General features: G+C 42.8%; 1 protein-coding gene across 1 annotated transcript; it reads right to left on the reverse strand.

The window, feature by feature from the left end:
* Positions 1 to 248: 248 nt before the first annotated feature.
* On the reverse strand, positions 249 to 21,095 carry PACC1 (proton activated chloride channel 1; the record flags this gene model as incomplete). The annotated part of the gene is made up of 8 exons (XM_081998300.1): positions 249 to 410; positions 2,161 to 2,265; positions 5,401 to 5,545; positions 11,500 to 11,642; positions 13,138 to 13,292; positions 15,365 to 15,574; positions 16,990 to 17,086; positions 21,060 to 21,095. The coding sequence occupies 8 exons, from the start codon at positions 21,093 to 21,095 to the stop codon at positions 249 to 251; spliced, it is 1,053 nt and encodes a 350-aa protein (XP_081854426.1).
* Positions 21,096 to 22,106: the final 1,011 nt, after the last annotated feature.

Raw genomic sequence — 22,106 nt, forward strand, 5'->3', positions numbered from 1 at the left:
GGGTGCCCCCATATATTGAGGTAAGCTTGTTAAATTTGGAATAGAAAAGCACAAGTTTGTTAGCCCTGTCCTAGAGTTAGCTCCTTTCTGAAGTTCAAAGGCTAGTTCACTAGGCTGTTCATCCAGCCATTGTTTTTCTGAAGAAAACATACCTGGTTTGCATCTTTAATTGCTGTATTGCTGATTGAAGTTTGTTCCAGTTATTTTCTATCCCTTCTGCTATGAATAGTTAAAAGGCAGTCTTAGTCTCAGTTTATATGGTTCATTACTTGACTCCTCCTCTTCAGATGTCTCTTGCGGATTTTGATCATCCACTTCACGCTTAACTTGGCAAAGTCTGCTGCCTTAAACAGAGCCAAAAAGATACCACAAAGAAGAGCAATCATGTTCCAGGGATTTGCTGTGATTATCTGAAAGAGATTAAAAATATTATTCAACTTAGCATATGTTAGACCTAGTCAATAACAAACAATTGCATTTTTCAAACTGAAGTGTTTTGCAGCATATTGCTTTGTACTGCAGAGGTGGCCTGTGGTGCCTTCTCCACACGTCTGCCTCACACGAAGGTTTTTCCGATTCCCTCAGGAAGAAAACACTCTGTACTAGCTGCTACATTCCTTTCAGGCTATTTCAGGATAGAATTGTTTAAAACTTTAGAGATACTGTTAAATTGCTAATTTTATCAACTAAATTTGCTACATTATTTAAAGATTTACAAAAACAAGCAGTCACATTGAAGATCTTTCAGAAGACAAAGCTAAAAGAAGCCACTACTGGAAAGCCTTAGCAAGACAACACTGTCATGCTAAACCAGGTTTCGACAGCAGCAACCATTTCTGCAGACCTACAGCAAGTATTTTGTGTTTCTATTTTTAACTACATTTGGTTCAAGAACAGTTAAGTTTGTTTATAGTTTACAATTCTCCTCACACCTCTAGGCAGAAGGATGACTTCTGGGATCTCTGATGAAGCAAGCAGAGCTAGGGTTCAGGCAGCAATATAAAGTAGCACCCAGCTTTTGGGCTCGCCATGGAGTCTGCAACTCTTGACAGTCAGTGTGAGCGCAAGGTCACTTGGTCACCATCCAAGCCAGAAGGTCTGAAAGAGGCTTTCTGTATTCGTTAATCCTCCTAAAAGCAGCAACACTGTGAACTATGGCCTCTTCAGCAAAAGGAAACAAGTGCCTGCAATTCACTGGATGAAGGGCAGCTGTCAGCTAGAAGCCAGCAGAGGTACGAACCCCATTGGGCAGAGAGGAGCAAGAGGTGCTGAGAATAGGACTGTGCTCTCAAGGCCAAGGAGGTGCCTGCATAGAGGCGGGTGCCTTGGCCTCCACACAGACACAGCAGCAGGAGAGCAAAGGACCAACTACCCTCTCCTGCCCTGCACGGTCTGCATTCACACTCTGGTTTTGGGCAATAAAACAAGAATGGTGTAGATTTTGCCAGGAGGGGCTTTGGGGGTCAGGGAGGGCCATTTTAAATGCAAAATTTTAAACAGATTGTCTCTGCACACTTTGCCATTCAGTGTATTTCTAGGGAGGTCAAATGTATCTGACCACCGCTCCTAGAACACTAGGAAAACAAGATCTGTCTGATATGCTTAAAGGACATGTGCCTGCAGCACACCCCTTTTAAGCACTCCAGGGCCTGACTGTGGTCTTGTCTGGCACATCTTGCAGCTGCAGCGTATTGAGCTAAATTTTAAAGGGCTTTTTGTGCATTTGAATGCACCACCAAATTCTACTCCAATAAAAGATAAAAAAATACATTAGGTTATTATTTTTATTCTGATTTAAGCCTAGGTTTCTTGCTTGTCAATTAATTTAAAGTCATTAGATTGGTTTATCCAAGCACACTTATTTAAGCAAAAAGTTCAGACTTGACCTGAAGCTACACTTTGCTAGAAGACAGGGGATGTGCTTTTTCTTTGCTGTATGTACCTCTAGCTGCAAGCAGAGGGCTGAGTGCCACCAAGCCAAGGAAAGGCATCAGATGGTCTTGACCTCCACAGAATATGCATTGCTGGATATAAGGAAGAGCCTAGACTGAAATGTCAGAAGTAACCTCACTGCCTCTGAATTTCTGCTTGGGGTGAGGTAAGAGGCATGAGCATGCAGAGTCAGACAACAATTCAAACAGGGACTAGTGTGTTACTCACGTCTTGAACAGTCTGTATAAAAGGGTCTTTCCATTCAAATACCACAAAAAACAGCTGGTCACTTCTTGGTTTAGTTCTCTGGTCAATGTAGTTAACCACACTAGTCTAGGGAGAGGGAAAAAAAAACCACAAAGCTGCAGGTTACTTTCTTCAGTGGTGTAATGAGTCTTCTGTGCAACAGAAAAGGCTTGTGTGTAGGTGAGAAAGGCAGACTGTTTAGGGGCCTCCGATTCAGCCTTCCTGTAACCTGGAACAATAGGCTCCCAAAATACAGGAAGGGCAATTTCCTCCCTCTGTCTCACGTTCATATTCTTTTCCTATTTCTTGCTTAGTAAGGCACAGCAATGCCATTTTTATACTGATGGCAAAGGCCTTTATTTTACTACATAGTTTTTCCATTTCAAGGGGGGAAAGTTCATTTCCTTGGAGTCATACAGTATTTGGGAAGTTCTCATGAAAGAAGGATGCTAAATTATTTTTATTTACCAGAGAACTACGTGATGGTGGCAGGAAGACTTTTTTTTTCTTTTAAAAATCAACCATACACTAAACTGGAAGATGCCAGCAAGTGCAGAATGAAAACAGAAGGGAAAGAAGCCTAGACGTTAACAATTAAAATCATACTTCCCAGTACTGCCCATTAACTAGGGTACCATTTGAAACTAGCACTGGGGGGAGGAGAGCTTTAGCACAATTCCACCAGGGTAGGGTTTAGGATACCAGATCAATGTTACAGCCACATAAACTATAGTCTTATGAACCACAATCAGGAGAGTACTATGGCATCAGGCCTCAGAAAAACATTTATCTTGTAACACCCAGCCCAGCGGGGAACTACATGGGGTTTGTACACAGGCAGTAACGCCACAGTTTGCACTAACCCCCCTGCAGCTAAGAGTCAATGTCAACTGCTCAAGAGCCAGAGTTACCTCAGAGGAAAGCACAGTGGAGTTACAGCTGAACAAGCGATGGAAGGACTTCTCCAACCCTCAAAGGCTGGATGTGTTTACATCTTTGTGCACAAGGGAATACCGCTGCTCTTCCTACATTAGTTTAATACTATACTGGAAGTAACAAATCCAGCAGTATGCTAACTTCATTTTAGGGTTGTGACAGGAACATGAGACAGATGGAGGAAACTGCCCTTTCCCTTTCTTGTTCCAAGTAGAGGAAGGCTGAATAGGAAGTCCCTAAACAGTCTGCTATCCTCACCTTTTTACAAGCCTTTTCATTGTATGAGGGATGACCTACTCCAGAAACCTCCTATCTGTTATGGCTTAGTTTCTTTACAAATACTTCAAGACTTCTATCAGTCTTCACAGACCCTGCCCTGACCAGATTTGAGGCTACGAACATGTGGAAGCAGGTGCTCGAACCCTATATATGCTCCATTCAGAGCATATGGGAGATTCACCACCTCATATCTTCCGGTCAAACACCTTTGCTGCAGGCTTACCCTATGCTTCTACAGCTCATTTACTTACTTCAGCATACCATCACCCCCGCTACGCTCATTCAAGAAAACTGCACACCAGGAAACAAACAGTACACAAAGCTAAATGAAAGCAATGGGAAAGGAAGAAAAGGCAAAGTAATGACTACTGGGCTAGTGAGCAGGCTGACTGACTGTGCTATTGGACCTAATAGTTGTATCCAGCTTTCTGGTATGCCATCTCCCAGTTTTAGATTTGAAAGGCTAATGGACTTCCTTATGCAATTTGAGCGGACATTGTACTGTCAAACACAGCAAGTGCAAGGTATTGAAGCTATCTCAACTTCTACTGTATTATTATTAGGGATCTGAAACACAAAATTCACATTTGTACTGATTCCTATTTCCTAGGTTTTATTAAAAACAAACCAACCCACAAAACAAAAAACCCAACACAGTGTTCACCTACCCAGATGATCAGAGAGTCTGTAACTGCTGGACTAAGTGGATGATTATGGTCACAAATAGCTCAGCTTTTTCTGAGTTTGAGTCAGCATTTTGTTTCCACTTTGAGACCCATTAGACTTGGGCACACAAAGGAGGACTTTAAAAAATCCTATACTTGGTTAAGTGCCAAATGGCAAGTGATACAGAGCTGTAGGTGATGAAGGACAGACAGACAACTGCTGTTAGTGCTTACAGGGCAGCAGCTGACTGAGGCATTCTTTCCTCTCCTCCAAACTAAGGCATGACTCCGCGATTTGCCTCCTGTCCTCCTCCAGTGGAGTAGAAGGGTACCCACCTCACAGTCACAGCTCTGCTCTTCCCTTAAGGCTTTGCCACGTAACACCCTAACTGTGAGAACTAAAGACAGGAGAACTGAAGATTCTGCTTCATTTTGATCTCCCCTTGCACCGTGGAGTAAGAGAAAGTGTAGTCTCTGGAAGACACACTCTGGAAAAGACTGCTCTTAAAACTCTCATTTCTCAGCACTGATGAGACCAATCAACACTGTGAGGAAGATAAAACACAATTCTTTTCCTGTCCGTTAATGTGAATGGAACAGGAATGAAAGTCAAACTCACTTCATCTCTAGCTGAGTTTGCATCTTCCACCTGTGTATTTTCTAGTTTTAAATGATCCAAGAAGTTAAGTTACTCCATGTTTCTAAAGATACCAAACAGCTAAAAATCTCAATCCCAAACAAAAAGCAGACATGAGAATGCTACAAAGGATACAAGGCTTATGTTTACCTCTTCATCCTAACATCAGCCCTGTGGTAACCTAAACAATACCTCTTTCCAATAATAGCCTTTATTTAGACAATTCCTTTGGCAGTTGTTCCCCACCCTGAACTAAAGGTAGCCATGTTAATATTTCTACATCAGTCTCTTCAGACCCTTACCTCAGACTACAGGTGTCATTTATTACACATTCAAGGCCTGGATTTTCTGGCCTCCCCATTAGGAGATGTTTTCCTGAGACGTGTCCCTAGGTCATGTCAAGAGCCGAGCACATCAAGACATTCACGCTTTTACAGAACATCTCCATGTTAAAAAAGAATACAAGTAACTCTACAGCCAAAACTGCTCGGTGGCAAGTGGCATAATGGATGCAATGAAAGAAAAAACAAGCTCCTTCCTTAACCAACCAACCCACCCACCCTTCTTCCAACTCATACTGCTATGTGCCCCAAGAACTGGGTTTGTTGACCAGTTATTAAAACTGTGGCAGTAACTAGTTCTTAATAAAGTAAGAGGTCTCAAAACACTCTTCCTGAGTATTTCTTTTTTGTTTGTTTTTGTTACCTCTTGTTTGAATTCAACAGTCTCGCTACCATCTTCTTCTTTTGTTTTCACCAAGGACATCTTGACCCAAGTTCGAAAGCCTCCAGAAAACTTCCAGCTGGAGTATGAACTTTCACAGTCCTTCATGAATTCTGCTTTTTCTGGACTAAAGAAAAAAGACCATTATTTTACTGACCAAAGTCAGAGCAGTATCTGAGCAGTGTAGGCAGGAGAGTGTCAGACCTACAGGCACTTCAAAATGTATTCACAATTCCCTTTATGTTTCAGCTGCTAAAATTCGGCATATCTAAAACATTTTGAGTAGTCATGTTTTGATTAACGGTAGCACTTGCACTCATGTGTTCTTACCTGCAGAAGACTTACCTGGTGCCCCACCACCACAGAATTCTGCCTGCCCCTAGGGATTGTTCTGCCTTACAGCAGAACTTTGTTCTGCTCATCTGTCGCCTCTGAGACAGAAAGGAGCAAAGCCAGGACCCCAGGAAACAACTCACCACAATGCTAGGAAGCAAGAGATGGAAGGAACAGCCTAGAGGCAGGACAGGCTGCTTCACCCCATTTCTGGGATGCAAATAAACTGTCTGCAATGCAGACACACTTAAAATGCTTTGAAATGTACATCCAGTGCATTCCTATCATTTTGGATCCACTATACCTTTGGTGGAAGGCTCCCACCTGCACTAACATGGCTGTTTCCCCCAATATGCGCTCACAGATATTTGTAGCCCCGGAACAGCAGGATTGCTTTGTGTCTTTTTTTTACTACTGTGACCATAAGCCATTTTAAGGCTTCCAAAACCCCTCATGCTGCAAGTGGTAAAGAGGCAGCTCTAAGGCATATCTGGTCTCCATCCTTTCTCCACCACCTGCATAGGACGCAGTGAATTAACCATGCTATTTACTTGGAGCTCCTCAGTACTCAGTGATTTTAGCCACTTTAATGTCATCTCTACGATAAGCCTGGCCCTGCAGCTGCTTTTTCAATAAAGTTTCATTTGAAACAAAGGGGTAAACCACTGTGGTGAGTCATGAGTCATTAAAGCACAGAGTGCCAATTTTTACTAAAAGATAGATTTCAAGTTGCAGAGGTATGTCAGGGTATGCTGGTCCTTGAGACGCGGGAAAGGGTTTTGACTCGGCTTAAATCCATTTTCCAAGGTGAAGGGAAAGAAGTATATTTTGCTTGTACAGCAGAAGGTGCACGTAACTAGGTCTGCTGGCATATTACAGTATTTTGGTCTTTCAGGAGAAAGATGCAAAGAAGTAAAGAAGCAGCAGCAAAACCCTGAGAACAGGCCAATCAGGAATATTTGTCCCATACCAGCACTGACTGGATTTGCACCTCTCCAGTCTTTTCCCTTAGTTTTCAGAATCAGGGCTCCTTTTCTTCCTACAAACCAAGATGCCTTGTCTACAAAGCAGCAAAAGCAAGCACTGATAAAAAAGAATATCATACTGACGGCTACTCTGTACTACGCTGCCTGCTTAGGCTTAATAGATGAATATGCATACATTCATAGGAAGGCAAAACCTAGCAAAGCCATTGCTCCCAAGTCAGGGCTTCAAACACAGAACTCCATTGTGCATACAAACAGAAGAACTGTTTCTGGAAAGAAAATCTAACACACTTTCCTACCCATCAAGACAGATGATATTCCAAGAGTGTTTTAGCAAGTTAGGAATGGCTGGACTAGATGACCTTTAAAGGTCCCTTCCAACCCAAACTATTCTATGATTCTATGAATATCTATTTGTAACATTAGGTGCTTGTGCAGTGATCCCAACAGGATGGCAGCGCACCTCTCTAACCCTGACAAGGAAGACATGGGCAAAGCCCATCGCCTGACTGCTCCTCACCATACAAACCAATGACATAGGGAGACCTAATCCAACAATGATTTCTTCCCCCTTTGGTATGTGGGTACAACAGCAGCTGATGGGACACTATGGAAAAGCGCAGTGCTTTGCCACTTAGTGGAACATACATAATTAGCACTCTGGCAGCCAGTCATATGCCTAATGCCTGGCTAAATACAGCATCCTAAAAAAGCTTTCCAAACCAACATGGAAAATTGAGGCAGGAAGTTATGACACAGAGCTGAACGTTACAGCCACAACTTACATGGTAAGCAGACAGCGGTAGTATACTTCGCCTTTGACAGTAATTGTAGGCTTGAAAAAGAAAGATTAATAATATCTTAGGAGAAGCTGCGGAGAAGTGATCTGAGAAGCCATCTCCTTGCATATGCCCATAATCCAGACCACTGCCACACAGTCAGGAAAAAAAAAAAAGGGGGAAAGTGGGATGGGACGAGGGGGGAGTAGAGCAGAGAGGAACAAGCTTTGCACAAATGATAGCAGAGGGCAAATAATGCAGCTTAAAAACCACACACGGCTATGTGAACACAAGACAGGCAAGGGATTTTAAGCTGAAGAACAATTCTCCAGGCAGTTTCTTTTAATTCCCTCTTCAGCCCAAAGACAGACAACCTCCAAAGGCTGCACTTTTTTTTTTGTTGTTCAGTAAGTTCTTCTACCTATTACACTGTCCTTTAGATGTATGGTAAGATTCCCAGGATACTCTGCACCAGGCTCTCCCAGGATATTAATGGTACCCCAAGACCATGCAAAAAATCCTACATCACAGCAGAGAAAGAGAAGTGCATGAGGCCACTGTCTCACTCGGGTGAGCTACAAAGCCCTGGTCTCCTCTCAGCCAACGCTCTCCGGTAACCGTTGACTACTAACCAAACTAACTAACCAAACTACTAACAGGGAGCCCGTTACCCCAACACAGACTGATCAATATCAGATCACGAGAGATTGTATTCATTCCAACTGTGGGAGTTGCTAACCTAATTCTGGACTGGGCTTTAGCTCTGCCATGGATACTTCTAACACCAATCTCTATGGACCAACGCACAAGAGCCAGAGGCGCTTAGCCATGTCCCACCAGCAGATTCCAACACAACAGCCAGAGCCAAAACCACAGATGAGTCAAACCCAATTTGTGTTTTTTGCTTTTGCTTTTCCCTAGACGGCGAAACTCTCAGCCAGCCATAGGATCTAATGAAGGGTCAGACAGTGTGATACCAAACATCTCGAACCTTCTGTGTTATAATTTGTTTCTCTGCACACAGCAATTCAGACCACAGACATGAACATGGAGCTCTGTTCAGACCCTTAAATAATCTCTGACCTGTTCAGGCTGGTACTCATCATCTCACATGACCTTATGTTATTTTACATGCTACACTAACAATAGTTTGTCAGTAATATGTTCAGAGGATTTTCTTCTTAAACCCCTGTATTATACTAATGACAGTTCAGGAAAGGAGCTTGTATTTTTAGCTACACTTTTTTGGTACTTCGCAAGGGTTTCATTATTTCCATCCCTCCAATTAATACAGTGCAGACAGCAGCTGCCACTGCCTTAAAAAAAAAGAAAAAAAGAAAAAAGCCAGTGGCAGTATCCCTCCAACACACAGGCCAACAACAGCACACAGTTCAGCAGTGTCCATGAAGGCCAGAACAAAACTAGCAAGCAGTGCCAGTTTCATGTAGTCTATCAATCCAGTTTTAACAGAAGAGCTGCAGAGAATAAAACCCGTGACAGAAACAACTGGACCTTACTTGAGTCCTTACCACTTGCTATGCCTCAAAAAACTCTTAAAGACACTAGTCTCTAGATGCCATTTTTATTATTGCTTATGGCTGATGGTTGCAGCAGCCTTCACTGATACGATTATTGCTATTTAAAGCACAAGTGAGCTGTGCATAATACTGTCTACATAGAAACCGTGGTCTAGATACAGCAGGACTCATCAATTTCAAGCAGTTTTGGATTGTGATTTAAGATGATGAAATATCCTACACACACATTTTACAGCAGTCTGCCCACCCAGCCCAACCTAAGCTGTTTGCAGCCATGGCAAAAAAATAAAGGTAATTACGATCTCTTAAGAGTTTTAGCATATTGTCACCTTGTCAGGAAAAGTCAGTTAAAAGTGGAAAGTAACTGAAGCTTTTAGAGGCTATATGGAAAGACACGCAACAGTTTCTACAGATATCTTAGTCCAGACTTCCCACCAACTAAATTTAGCATCTGCTGATGAACCAGAAATCATTTCTATTTTCTCTTCTGCTGGAAGTTGGACAGAAAAAGTACATTCCACATATGCGTGCAGTTTCACATGCACTTCATAGTCAGGAGAAAACAAACTTCGAACCTGCCCTGAGCCTGCCCAGTTCATGCCCTGGGACACCAGGACAACAAAACACACTACTGAGCAAGATAAGCCATACAATTTGTACCAAGCTTTGGAGGATGCTATAAAAGAGGCACTACTGGCCTCTTGTGCGCAACTGGTTCTCTTACTGTATTTCACCTACACATGAAGATCATTTACTACTAAGTTTAAAGGCCTACATACCTTTGCCAATTGTACCATTATCCGGGTTAGTTCAAAACCAGTTTTCACTCATTCCTACTATCTGCTGCAAAGGGGCACAAAGGATGCATCCCCAGGCAGACACCACCATTTCCTACCTTTTCACTTTGCTCTGATTGTAACCCAGGCTCAGCCTTCACTTCCCCAGCTTCTGTTCTGGTGCCTTCCAACACCAAGACAATGCAGCTTCTCTCAGAACAAAGCAACACTTCCCCATCTCTTTGGGAATTGATTCTGCCATCTAACTGGTTTGACCTGGCAAGCCTGGAGGCAGGAGGTCGCAATCCAGGTTTCTCCCAGGCAGCTTACAGGTGATTCTTACTGATTGACCTACACTGGCACAAACACAGCCTTGAAGCTAGGACCTTTGCAATACTACTTATTGCTGTTTTGTACATCTAGCCTGCCTTTGCACATGTGGCACAAGCATTTGGGACAGCAGCATGCAGATTTGCATCTTGCTTGCAGAAATACTGCCAACTTAAGTAGGACATACATGTTTTAACTTGGGAAGAAACAGCTCTCTCAAATGGCTTATCTGCAAATTGGTAACACTGAGCACAGAAATGTGGCTTCCAAGGCTTGAGTATGCATAGATCAAGTTGTGTCTTGGTAAGTTGGCTCATTCTGCAGAGCTGGGAACGAGATGCAACACAACTGTGCCTTCTTCTCTGTGTTTTCACAAGGGGTGGTCTCAGACAGTGCTTGTGTCTTACAACACAGCAACAGCTGTGCACCTTGCTGGAATCGGTCCGTACACTGTACATACTGCTAACGGCAGCACAAGCCATGAAAACTGAGAAAAAACAACATGGAAGGAACAAGCAGCACCTTCTACATCACTATTCTTAACTGATATTTTCTCACCCTAAAATATCCATGCCTAAAATACCCAGAACATTAGCATTTTATGAGGTGTTTTAGTACAGTTGCAGAAAGTACTTGACTTAAGATCTCTCCTTCACTAACGTAGAAAAGCTTTGTAAAAAGTAAATTCAGATAATTGGTCTTTGGCCACCCAGAGGTACTGTGACTGAACACTTCCAGTCTTTGCTGCATATGAAAAGCACCAGTATGATAATTTCCAAGCCTTCAAGAATGCTTTGTTACTATAACATCTGTTATTTCTCTTCCCCTCCCTCACCTAATTTTGTTCTGCATATGGCCTTTATTCCCTGCCCCTTTTTCACTGAGCATCTGACTATTACCAAATTAAGGCTTTCTGTTAGGTCTCACTGTGACTAATCTCTCTTGTCTAGCTTTTAATCTGAAGCACAGAGAGAAGAACAGAACTTGAATTTAAATTAAAGCAAAAATTAAACAGTTAAGTATGGAATTTATTCTCACAAGACAGGAAAAAGGGTGCTGCTTTCAAGAAAGTTCAAGACAAGATTAATTCCACTCCTGTTAAAATTAGAAGGTATAGAAACTGAAGGGCAGTTTTTGTCACTGAAAAAGTCCTCAATTCATTTTCTAAAAAGTAAGTTTAGTAACCTAAGGCATGAAAGAGCATCAACATAACCCAAACATTAGAAAAAAAAAATAATGAGAATATAAAAGCCTGCCTGATTTTTACTAAAAAAGTCCTGCTTTCACTAGCACTGCTGTAGCAAGTTCAATGCAGTTACAGGCTCATCCCTTTACATACCTATTGATGAACTCTTGGAAAGAAGAAAACAGAAGGTAGTCAATGGCACTAAAATCTTGGTCTGTTCCATTTAAATGAAACTGCAAAAACACCAGTTCCTTTTTCTTCACATCACGAGGGCCTTGAACAACCAAAGCATATTTCTGTAAGCAAACAGAGAGACGGTGAAAGTAGCAAAGGAATCCTCTTTCCCTGTTCATGAATTTGCCATCTGTCACTAATACTCTACAGAAATCTAATACACACCAAGATTTTCTTGTCCTCAGTAGCAGCCAAGACATAAATATACATCTATTCAAATATCTAACAAGAACGTCAACTGAATCCCTCCTTTTAGTTTTACAATGAAGTCTTTACATCAAGATTTAGTGTTTTTCTAAGAAATCTGCTTCAGTTCTATCAGAGTCCTTTGGGTTCATGTGGAATTACCAGTCAAGGCCCTGCAACCTGCATTCTGCAGAAGGAAAATCAAAACCATTTTAAGCAATAAAGTCTAAGAACTTTCAGATCTTGACATGGAACAAGTTAATTTAGAGTCTGATGTGGAGAACATCAGGCTTCTCCTTGAGAAAGAGGAACAGCTTCACAGCCCCCAGCACCTGAAAGGAAAAAAAAAACCCACAAACAAAAAATGCTAGCAGGCAGAATACAACTTACAGCACAGGCATTATTACAGCTGCTGCTTGCAAAAGGACTCAGCCAATTTGATCAGGGCTCTACCTGGTTCAGAGGTCCCTGCCTCAGTGCCTCTCCATTCAACCATAGGGCTAGAGCCTATTGGATCAGCAAGCATATAAATGAATCTACCATGCAGCATAAAATGCAGGTTCTTGGTTTGTTAAAACATGCAAACAGAGCGTATTAGTGGCAGAAATTAAATTAGACTTACACCTAGAATATCACTTTCAAATACGCTAAGGAGCTGCTTCCCAGTAAGAAATGGTGACTAGACAAAAGGCAAAACATGAAGAAGAAAAAAGCTGACCAAACAGGTACCTAGATAGTTTGTTTGTTCATGCTTAGTTTCCCTAAAAAAAAATCTGAGCAATCACTTTAGATACAAATGATAATATTTAATACCTTATTTTTTTAACATTTCTTTATACAGAAGCTAGTTTCCCAGCATCGTAAGGGCAATTTAAGACAGACTATCACTCAATGTACCCATCTTGTTGGCTCACAGCATTTCAGTGTAATGAAACGCTTGGTGCCCAGTTAAGATTTTTCCAAGTGGGACAAAAATAGTATGTAATTCCCAGCAAACATACAAAGAGAGATAAGCTATCCTGCTTTAATGGAATAACTGCGACTGCTTTCAATCAAAGCTAGATTCTATATCAAGGAGTATGCTTGCCAGTTCATTTAAGAGTGGAATGAAGCAAGAGTTTCATTGCGAAAAATCACTTATTTTATCCCATTCACGTTTTCACGCTGCACACACCCACATGACAGCTCATCATCTATAACACATATACACACTGACTGGAACATTTCTGAAAACAAAAGGACAGAGGGCTTGAAAAAAAACTAAAAGCAAGAATTTTTTGCAGCACTTAGTAAATATTTTTCCTTTCAAATACAATGCATTACGAGTAGAAAACCCCCACTGAATAAGCTTTGTTCTATTATTATTATTACCATAGTTTGATTAGTAAAAGGATCTGTGTAGTTGATTCTCTGAGTGGTGCACTCAATGTCTCCTGGCTGACCTGGATTTATCAGAGGTGGAATGTGATCATAGTAATGATGCTTGCAGCTAAGCAGCCGAGCCTTGCCTGGGTAAAAGGCAATACCTGTTTTGGGAGAAAAAACATTGAAGAGAGCTGATTTCTTTCCCAAGTACATAGATTTTCATTCTGGGATTTAATCCCAACGGGATACTGAGCTATCCTCAAGATCCAGCAAAACAATCAAATTAAACCACATGCTTCAGCATTTTTCTGGAGCAGGACAACAGTGCCAGTTGCATCAGGACAGAACCCCTGCAATGCGTTGAAAAAAAATCAGGATTCATGTTCTGTTACAACAATTCAAGGTTCACAGAAGCTACTGAATTTCCCTTGTCTTCCCACAAGCCAGCAGCTAATACATCAGTCCCTCATGCCCCAAATGAAATGAATGCGTAAAGTAAGTTATTAGACTACTGAAGCCAAAAGGGACTTGTAGCGCTTCAGCACGTATGTGTTTTCAGATATTATCACTTAACACGTCAAATTTTAATTGGGAATAATGTATGCATATACATGACAGATCAAAGATCATGGCCTGATCTAAAAAAAGTGAAAAGATTCTCTTCAGACCATCTAGCATCTTCTGTTCACGGAATACAATGTCACAATAAAAATCAAAGCCATCAAAAAAGGTACTAACTGTTACCATCCCTTATTATTTATATCACTGGGTAGGCAGGCTACTACTTCAGCTGTATGGAAATTCATATATACCATAAACCTATGGTTTCAGACCAACAGCATGTGTTAAAAGAACCTCTGTCATCTCAGCTGTAGAAGGCTAGCAAAATACAAAGCCCAAAACAAAAAATCCTGTTATGCCACATTTATTATTGGAAGCAAGCTTGCTTGAAGATAATCTAGACAAACTACCAAAAAAAGTATGATTTATTAGATAAGATTAACTCACACAACTGAGATGACCTGACCGCCAAAATGCGAGACATCAAAGCAGTCAGCATGTATCAGCCTAAAAATGCTTTATCCCTTTCTTCAGTGCTCCATGCTTGCAACTTGCCATCTCATCACTTTACTAGAGCAATGAAGTAAAGGGCTACATTAATTTAGGTTCTCTGATCTGGCAGGGATCCCTGACAATACTTTTGGATTTATATGTATGTTACTCTACTTCTTTAAATGACATTTTCTTCCTGTTGCTGTATGAAAAGCTCATACAGCAAGAAGAAAGGGAGGGTGAGGGTGCGGAAGAAAAAAGCCCGCTCTTATGGTCAGATCCACACGGTCCAAACAGAAGGACCTACTTACAGAGCTGAGCCTAACTGACCATACACAGAAACAACTATAGGAATATGCCAATAAACTTGAAACACTCACCTTTCAGCCACAATTACTGGAGTGGTTATTTGTAAAATGTGGTAACACTTCAGACAAAAGTGTTATTTTTAAACTGGAAACTGACATAAGACTGAGCCGCATTTGTTACCGCAGCTCTATTTATGAAAGGTTACTGGATAATTAAAAAAAAAAATAAAAAATTTTAGAACTCACTATTCAAAAATGCATCTGTGGAGTAATCCCTCCTGCAAACTGCAACAGTTTCCTGATGCCACACTGCATTTTCATGCCAACATTGTTCCCTGCAGTCACATCACATTTTCATTGCCTATTGATGTAATACCAAGTTGTAAACAATATCGAACAGAAGCAGAAAGTGGCATTGTCATTATTTTGTGGTTGGTTTGAGAAATTCACCTTCTTTACTGTCAACAGCATCTCACTGTCTAGTGCAGCACTGAGGTCCTGATACACATCCTTCGTGCCACCCTTTTGAAAAATACAGTTTTGGGATTACTTCCATAAGGAATTACCTTCTTTCCCTAAAAGAGGGCCCATTCTAGAGTCTGCAAACACTTCCTTTTTCTCAGATGTTGCAGAACACTGCACAGCTACCGTCATTCATGTTATTGGCATGAAAGCTCCACAAAATCTCCTGTACAATATTGACATTTCCATGCAAAGTCAACACAACGTAGATGAAAACAAGAACAAGTGAAATACCTGGGTCAAAGCATTATATGCACTCTGGGCCCTGGAGAATCAACACCAAAAATGTAAAACAATCTAAGATACATGTGGACAACAACTTAACCCATTTTGTTTGTTACCACTCTTACCAGGCGCATCGTACAAGGACACTTCCTTGTAAGAGACAGACATCACTGGGTGCTTGAGCTTCTCCCTGAAGTCACTGATGGTTTGGTAGACAAGGAACACAGCTACAGCCATGAGCAGCAGATAAATAAACAGGAGAATTACTGAAAAAACATTCTTTAGGCAGGTCTTGCTGAAACGCAAAGAAGGGGCAGTGGTACCCAGTTCACTATCTGGAACCAAACAGAATATGCATTAGGACTTAAAAATACAGATATTTGTGCTGAATGTATGTAGTGTTCATTTAAAGATCAATCACTTGGAGGGGAAATTAAGCCTCAAACTCAGCTTGATTTAAAAAAAAAAAAAAAGACAAGTATTGCTGGTTTTGATGACAGACAGCTGCTTCCTTCTCAAGCACAAGGCATAATCAGCCAGAGATTGCACCTCTTTTTCACATGTAGAACTGCAGTCTGCTTAAGGGCATGGCAGGCAGGAAACAAGGTTTACTTTCAAGGACAACTCGGAAACAAAGTTCAAAGTTCACAAGAAAAAAGTCTGTTGATGGTCAATCTTTCCTCCTGGAAAAACAACTCCTTTCCCCCTTCCGAGTCTGAACTGATTCTTCTACACTCGGCATATGCATCAGCAGAGAGACTTAATATTCTAAACGCTCTTACACAGCTATCTGCATTGCATCTCCACTACAGTAGAAGTCACTAGATATTTGTTACCCTCTCATTTTTGGACTCTAGTTCATAACTCCTTGTGTATGCTACATAAAGGTTCACAAAAGGATTCTTCTAATTACAGCTAGAAAAAGACCAACCCAATTCTTTCACAGTCTCCTTGCCTTCAAAGCTTATTCTCTGCAGATCTTCACACTAGTCTTACTTGTATGCAGACACTGCCTTCCCCATACTACTTGCATTAACCATTCCTTTTGGCAATACTTGTAAGAACAAAGTTCATGTACACTTGAGTTACATTTCATGTTTTAATCGCAAGCGATATATAGCTGAACACAAAAGGGGCATTAAAACCCCACATATGAAAGGAGGTAAGCAGGCATATTTTACACTGACTTTTCTATGTGGTGTAATCTAATGAGTCAGGCCCTCTCAGGCCATGTCACACTCTTGAAGAGCTGCAAAGCATTTAGGGGACAGTCATTTCAGTTTGGCTTACCTTAATGCCTACATCTGAGCTGCAATAAGCCCATTTAACACTGCCCCACACCCTCCAAAAGCAGATCTGAACAGTCTAACTGAAACCTGTTTAAAAGCACATCTGTTCAATACCGCACCTTGCTCACATAAATCTGGCACAGACTTCGCTTGCAATCCACTGCCATCACAGACACTTGCAACTCAGGTAAGACACAACATAAAGGAAGATGACATGCTAAGCTATCTCAGAACCAGATGTGCTGAATCTTCTTTGAGCACAGTTTATGACAAAGAAATGGTCTCATCTCAGGCCTTGGAAAAACTCCTTGACTTTCCACCAGCACTTATCCCCCAAAATAAGTAATTTAGTGTTTTGTTTGCTTTCTGAAATGCAATTAAAAAACCCACAACCAAACTCACACACAGAAGCAGCTTATCAGGCACTTAAAGTTGGTAATTTCTGGGTCAATTGATCTCACCTGGTAAAATAATAGAGCTGGCATCTTCCTGAACTTCCATCTCTCCTTCTCCCTCATCTTTTGGGTTTTCAGATACTCGCTCCACATCTTCACTCAGCTGTGTAGTTAAAACAGTGGTTCAATTTCCAAACATGCTCTCAACTTGCAATTGCTGGAATTTCTATGGTACAAATAAAAGAGGCTACAACTAACCAAACACTCAAAAACATGCCCCAGCCCAAGAGCACCCAACATCTGTTCCACTTGATCACAGCGGAACAGATGCCACATTCATGTAGACCTACAGCTAAAAATTAAGTGACATGCACGCTGCAAAAAGAGAAAGAGGGCACATTAAATTTAACCTACTTCTACCCTGCTGCTTCAACAGTAACATCACCTTTTCTTTCAAGATCAAAGTAATTGTTTCCCTGGCAGCTTCAGCTCACTTTAAACCCTCAATTAGGGCAATGCTCTCTGACATAAGCAGGAACTTCGTTCTGTCACTCAAGAATGTATTTTTAGGCATAAAGAAACCACAGCACATACCAGCAAACGGTGCATCAGCGCTTCTTACTAAAGAGGTGCATAAAGAGCAAGTTGCATTTTGTCGGGTATATGGGCAAGCAACTCAAATGCAGTCTCAGTCACAGAGGTAGGTGGGTCATTACAAGACAACAAGACAAACATCCCTACATTTCTGGTACTTATTTGAGTGCACTGTACGTATTATTTTATATATATTATAATATATATATTATTATATATTAGTGGTTATGCAACTAATTAGTCTTCCAGTGTTTCCAAATCAGCAACAGAGACCAGATGTTTTCTTGTTTTGCTATTCAGAGCTCTGGGCCCAAACTGCCAAGATACTTCTGTCAAAGGCAGAAGCTTGTCATATCAGATTGGCATCACAAGAGATCATGAAGCATTAGACTTTATATATATATACACACACACATATATAAAAAAGTATCTTCTGATTGTTTTCCACATTTTTTTCATGGCAAGGAATGACATACAAATTGCAGCAAGGCAAAGCACGGCATCAGCTTACAGCATATCATGTGTTGCCCAGTAACTGTCCAAGCTAAACACTCAGCAGCACCTACCTAATTAGGGAAGAGAGATTAGATTTGTTCCCGTTTCAAGGAAAATAAGTGCACAGTTAATGCAGCAGCCATACCAAATGCTATTAAACTTTACATCCCCAACTTACTCAACAGTAAAGTGCATGTATCCATAAGGAAGTGCTTTTATTTCACCCAACTTTAATTCAGTATTGAAATCATCATTATACCATTAACAGACCATCATTTGCACTTATTAGGAAAGAGTCCACTCACTGTACGTCTTCAAAGTTTGACGTAAAGTCTCCATCACCTCCTGCTGTATTTCTGTATTCACTTCCACCATGTAAAGCAAGTTGAAAGCAGTTACCCAGTTGTTTTTAAATGCTTTGCACATAAATAAAGCATGATGGTGCGAGACATGGAGTGAACAGGCAACTGATAGACTAAACTCAGCTCATTTGCAGGAGACCTACCAGGGTCCAACCAAAGATGCTTTTTTCAATTATCTTCATAAAACAAGGGAAAATTAACACTCTGATCCTTTTTGTAGAAACACACCAGTTCTATTTGTTTACCTGACCCAAAATAAGCTATTCTGGCACAAGAAGAGTATTCACTGAACCTCTCGCTAGATCTTGCACGTTAAGCTAAATCAGCTAAGAAGCCAGTTCAGATTATGTGCATGCAAATTCCTTATACCAGAGCTGATCTAAAAAGTTTAACCTAAGTTACAAAGTCACCGCAGTTTCTCAGCTGACTCCCACACCTCTCTGGTTCAGCCACAGTTCCCCAGGTACAGGCACCTCATCAACTGAGGTTATGTAGAGAGTAAGCGAATTCCATTCCTGATAGCAAGGAGATCCCAACACAAGTTTAAAGAAGACCACAACATGCAACATTTCTTATCCTCTCAAGTGGAACTACAACAACTCTTCAACATGTAGGAGACTAGAAGAAAAACACAGAAAATGTAACCTTTCAGCATTCCTTAGAAACAAAACAAAAAAACAATATGCAACTATGTTTTATTATCTCTGCTCACAAGGCAGATGTAGTTTCATAAGCTTTTCACACATAAAACCAGTGAAGGACAGCTAGTCAAAAGCAGGAGTGCTGACATTGCCTCAGGTGTAGTGAGTAGGTTGGGCTGATGTGCAAGACCCCCTAAAAACAACTAATTTCACTGCAGATCCTGAACATCTGACTCGACAAGAGATGAAGTTTCATAAACCCACTGAGGCCACCAAGAGCCTAGCGCTGTTCATGGCTCAGCCACTGCGTTCTGAGCATACAGCACACTGACTCTGTAAGACAGCGCAGACCTGCAAACCCAACAACTCACAGACATATTGAGATACAACCTCCTAACGACTGGAAAGCCAGTACAGCATTACCACATGACAGCTGATTCTAGTTTCTCCACACTTGACAGAATCCCCAAATCAAGGCAATAGTGAACCTGGCATATGCCAATGGTGTTCACCCTCAGAGGCCAGCTCTTTCTACATCTTTTTTTTGATAAAGTGGTGAAGCATGGTGTCAATGCAGAAGGAACAGAGACTTCCAGGGCAGTTAAGCTTGCAATAGGATGCAGAGATAGGATAGCATGTCAAGAGCAGGAAGGGCATGGAACAGACCTTTGCTCAGCATTCCTTTGGGCTCTGCATGTGCAGCTGAGTGAGAAGCAACTGCAGGAGACTGCTCATGACCTGGAAGTTCCTTTTCAGTCCCGCACACAGAAAGGCACCGGACAAACAGAAGCTCAGAAAAGGCAATTCCAGAAATTCCAGCATCCCTGCTAGAGGCAGGAGCATCACAGGAGCCCCAGGTGCCAGAGAAGGGATGGAAACACAGCTGCTGCACTTACACACCATCTAGATTTGCACCCCAGAGTTTGGGACAATCCCAAACTACGGAGCAGTGTCAGCAGTGGCTGACACACAAGGCTGAAATATAACACGCATAGTCCAGTCCATACTTCAGGCACCACTGTGACTTTATTAACTCTCTCAAATACCTCCCCTAAATACAAGCTCTTACATGAGTTCATTTCATCCTGATAACCATGGGATAAAACCCTCTTAAATAAGAGAGGAACCTGTCCATACAGGCCTTTTGCTGGTCCTCTGATTCATCACCTTCCAATGCCTTCCAGCCTGGCACAAATACCAGAAGCTGAAACTAAACAGATAGTACTAAACTAAATTAAAATGTATTAAAACAGAGCCCCAAACTACCCATCACATGCAGAGGAAGGCAAACGTCTGCATTCCTTTTGCCTGCAAGATGCAAACAGAAGTGACCTGCTGCAAGTCTCCACCGCTGCTGAACTCGGCACAAATAGCTTGTATCTCTAGTACAAGAGATAGGAACGAGCTAGGAATTCCGGTTGCTGGAGCCTGTACATTGATATGCAAACTAGGCGCTGCCTCGGGCTCTTGGCAAGATGATAATGCGGCCTTCACTTTCACAAGTGAGAGCTCTGGTACCAAAGTCGCTTCTCACGCCCGACAGACCATCTCCTTGTTACGAAAGCCCCCGTTACACAGCTCACCAGCCGGCTGTACCTAGCTCATACAATTAAAGAACCGCTGCCCAGCATTTGAACCACGCTGAAAGGTAAAACGTGACATTAAGTACACCCAGGACACCCGTTTCTTTCTGGCGAGTGGAGGTGCAAGCTGTCATCCCAGCTACACAGCCGTAGGAAGGAGGGCTAGCGGCAGCACTAGGTAGACGAAGGCATACGGCCTCACGGCGTCACCCACCCGGCTCGGCGGCACTGCAGCAAGGTAAGCTGCGGAGAGCTCCGTGAGCCAGGCGACCCGCTTCGCCAGGGCTGCTCTACACTGCCGGCAGCGACGCGGCCAGCCCTACCGAGCCGGAGCCCAACTGAACTCACGGCGACAGCGTTTAAGTGTAACCGCTTGGCAACCCCCAAGTCGGGGGCTGCCCCGGCCCCTCCCGGCGAGCTGGGGCCCACCGCCCACTAGCCACCCCCCCCCCCTCCCGTACCTCTTGATAGGATGCGGAGACCTCAGGTCTTAGCATGGCATCGGCGAGGAGCGGTCGCCGTGGAAGCCAGGAGGCAGCCCAGCCGCACCGCACGGGCCGGCGACACCGCAGCCCAGCCGAGCCGCCCAGCCCGGGCAGGGCCACGCAGGCGCCGGGACCCCCCGCCCCGTCCGCCCCCCTGCTGCTTTCCGCCCCGGCGCCGCGGCCTCGCCTGAGCGGCGCGGGGGCTGCTGGGAGGTGTAGTCCGGCGCGAGGCGCTGTAACGGCCGCCGGGCGACCGTTGGTGCCGGGCAGCTACCCGCTGCTGAGCTCGAGCCTCACCTCAGCGGCAAGCAGCGAGGAGGTCGCCAGCAGCCGCGCCGGCGCTAACCGCCCTCGTTTTCCGCGGCCAAGCTATAGGTGACGGAGCTTTAACAAGCACCAGATACTAGAAGGCTTGCAACGCCATCTACTAGAAGGCTTGCAACGCCATCGAGCAGTCGGGTCTTGTTTCAGCTTCCAGAGCCGGCTCAGCGATTTTTGCTGAGCTCTCTTGCTCTAGGCAGCATAAAGACGCCCAGTGCAGCACGGTTGCTCATCGCACACGTAAGCAGGTTTTTTGTAAGGTCTATAGGAACGTTTCTACTGAGGACGCAGAAGTGTACTGTGTAGTGATGGGGAAATGAGTCTTTTCTACACCACACACTTCACAACACAGACACTCCTACATTAGACTGAACTGGATTGGAAAAGCAATTTAAGACACTTTTGCCAGCTCTCCCCAAGATGCACCCAGTATTACTTTTTTTTTTTAATTTTTTGCTGCTCAAGGCTGCTAGCACAACACCAAAGCAACAGACTCGCTTGGCAACCAGACAAAACTTCTGCATGGCTCCTGCCAAGACCCACCCACGCTGCGCCGGCAGAGGAGCAACAGCAATGGGGCGCTCCAGGAAGATAAAAGCCAAAACCACGTAAGAGCTGACTCATGAGCCATCCATCCACGAATACCTACACAGCTACTTTTCTTCCCAGGCATAGAAGTAATTGTTAATGTTTCATCATCAA

Source organism: Phaethon aethereus (assembly GCF_964289735.1).
Source record: "Phaethon aethereus genome assembly, chromosome: 3".
In the NCBI taxonomy this organism is placed as follows: domain Eukaryota; kingdom Metazoa; phylum Chordata; class Aves; order Phaethontiformes; family Phaethontidae; genus Phaethon; species Phaethon aethereus.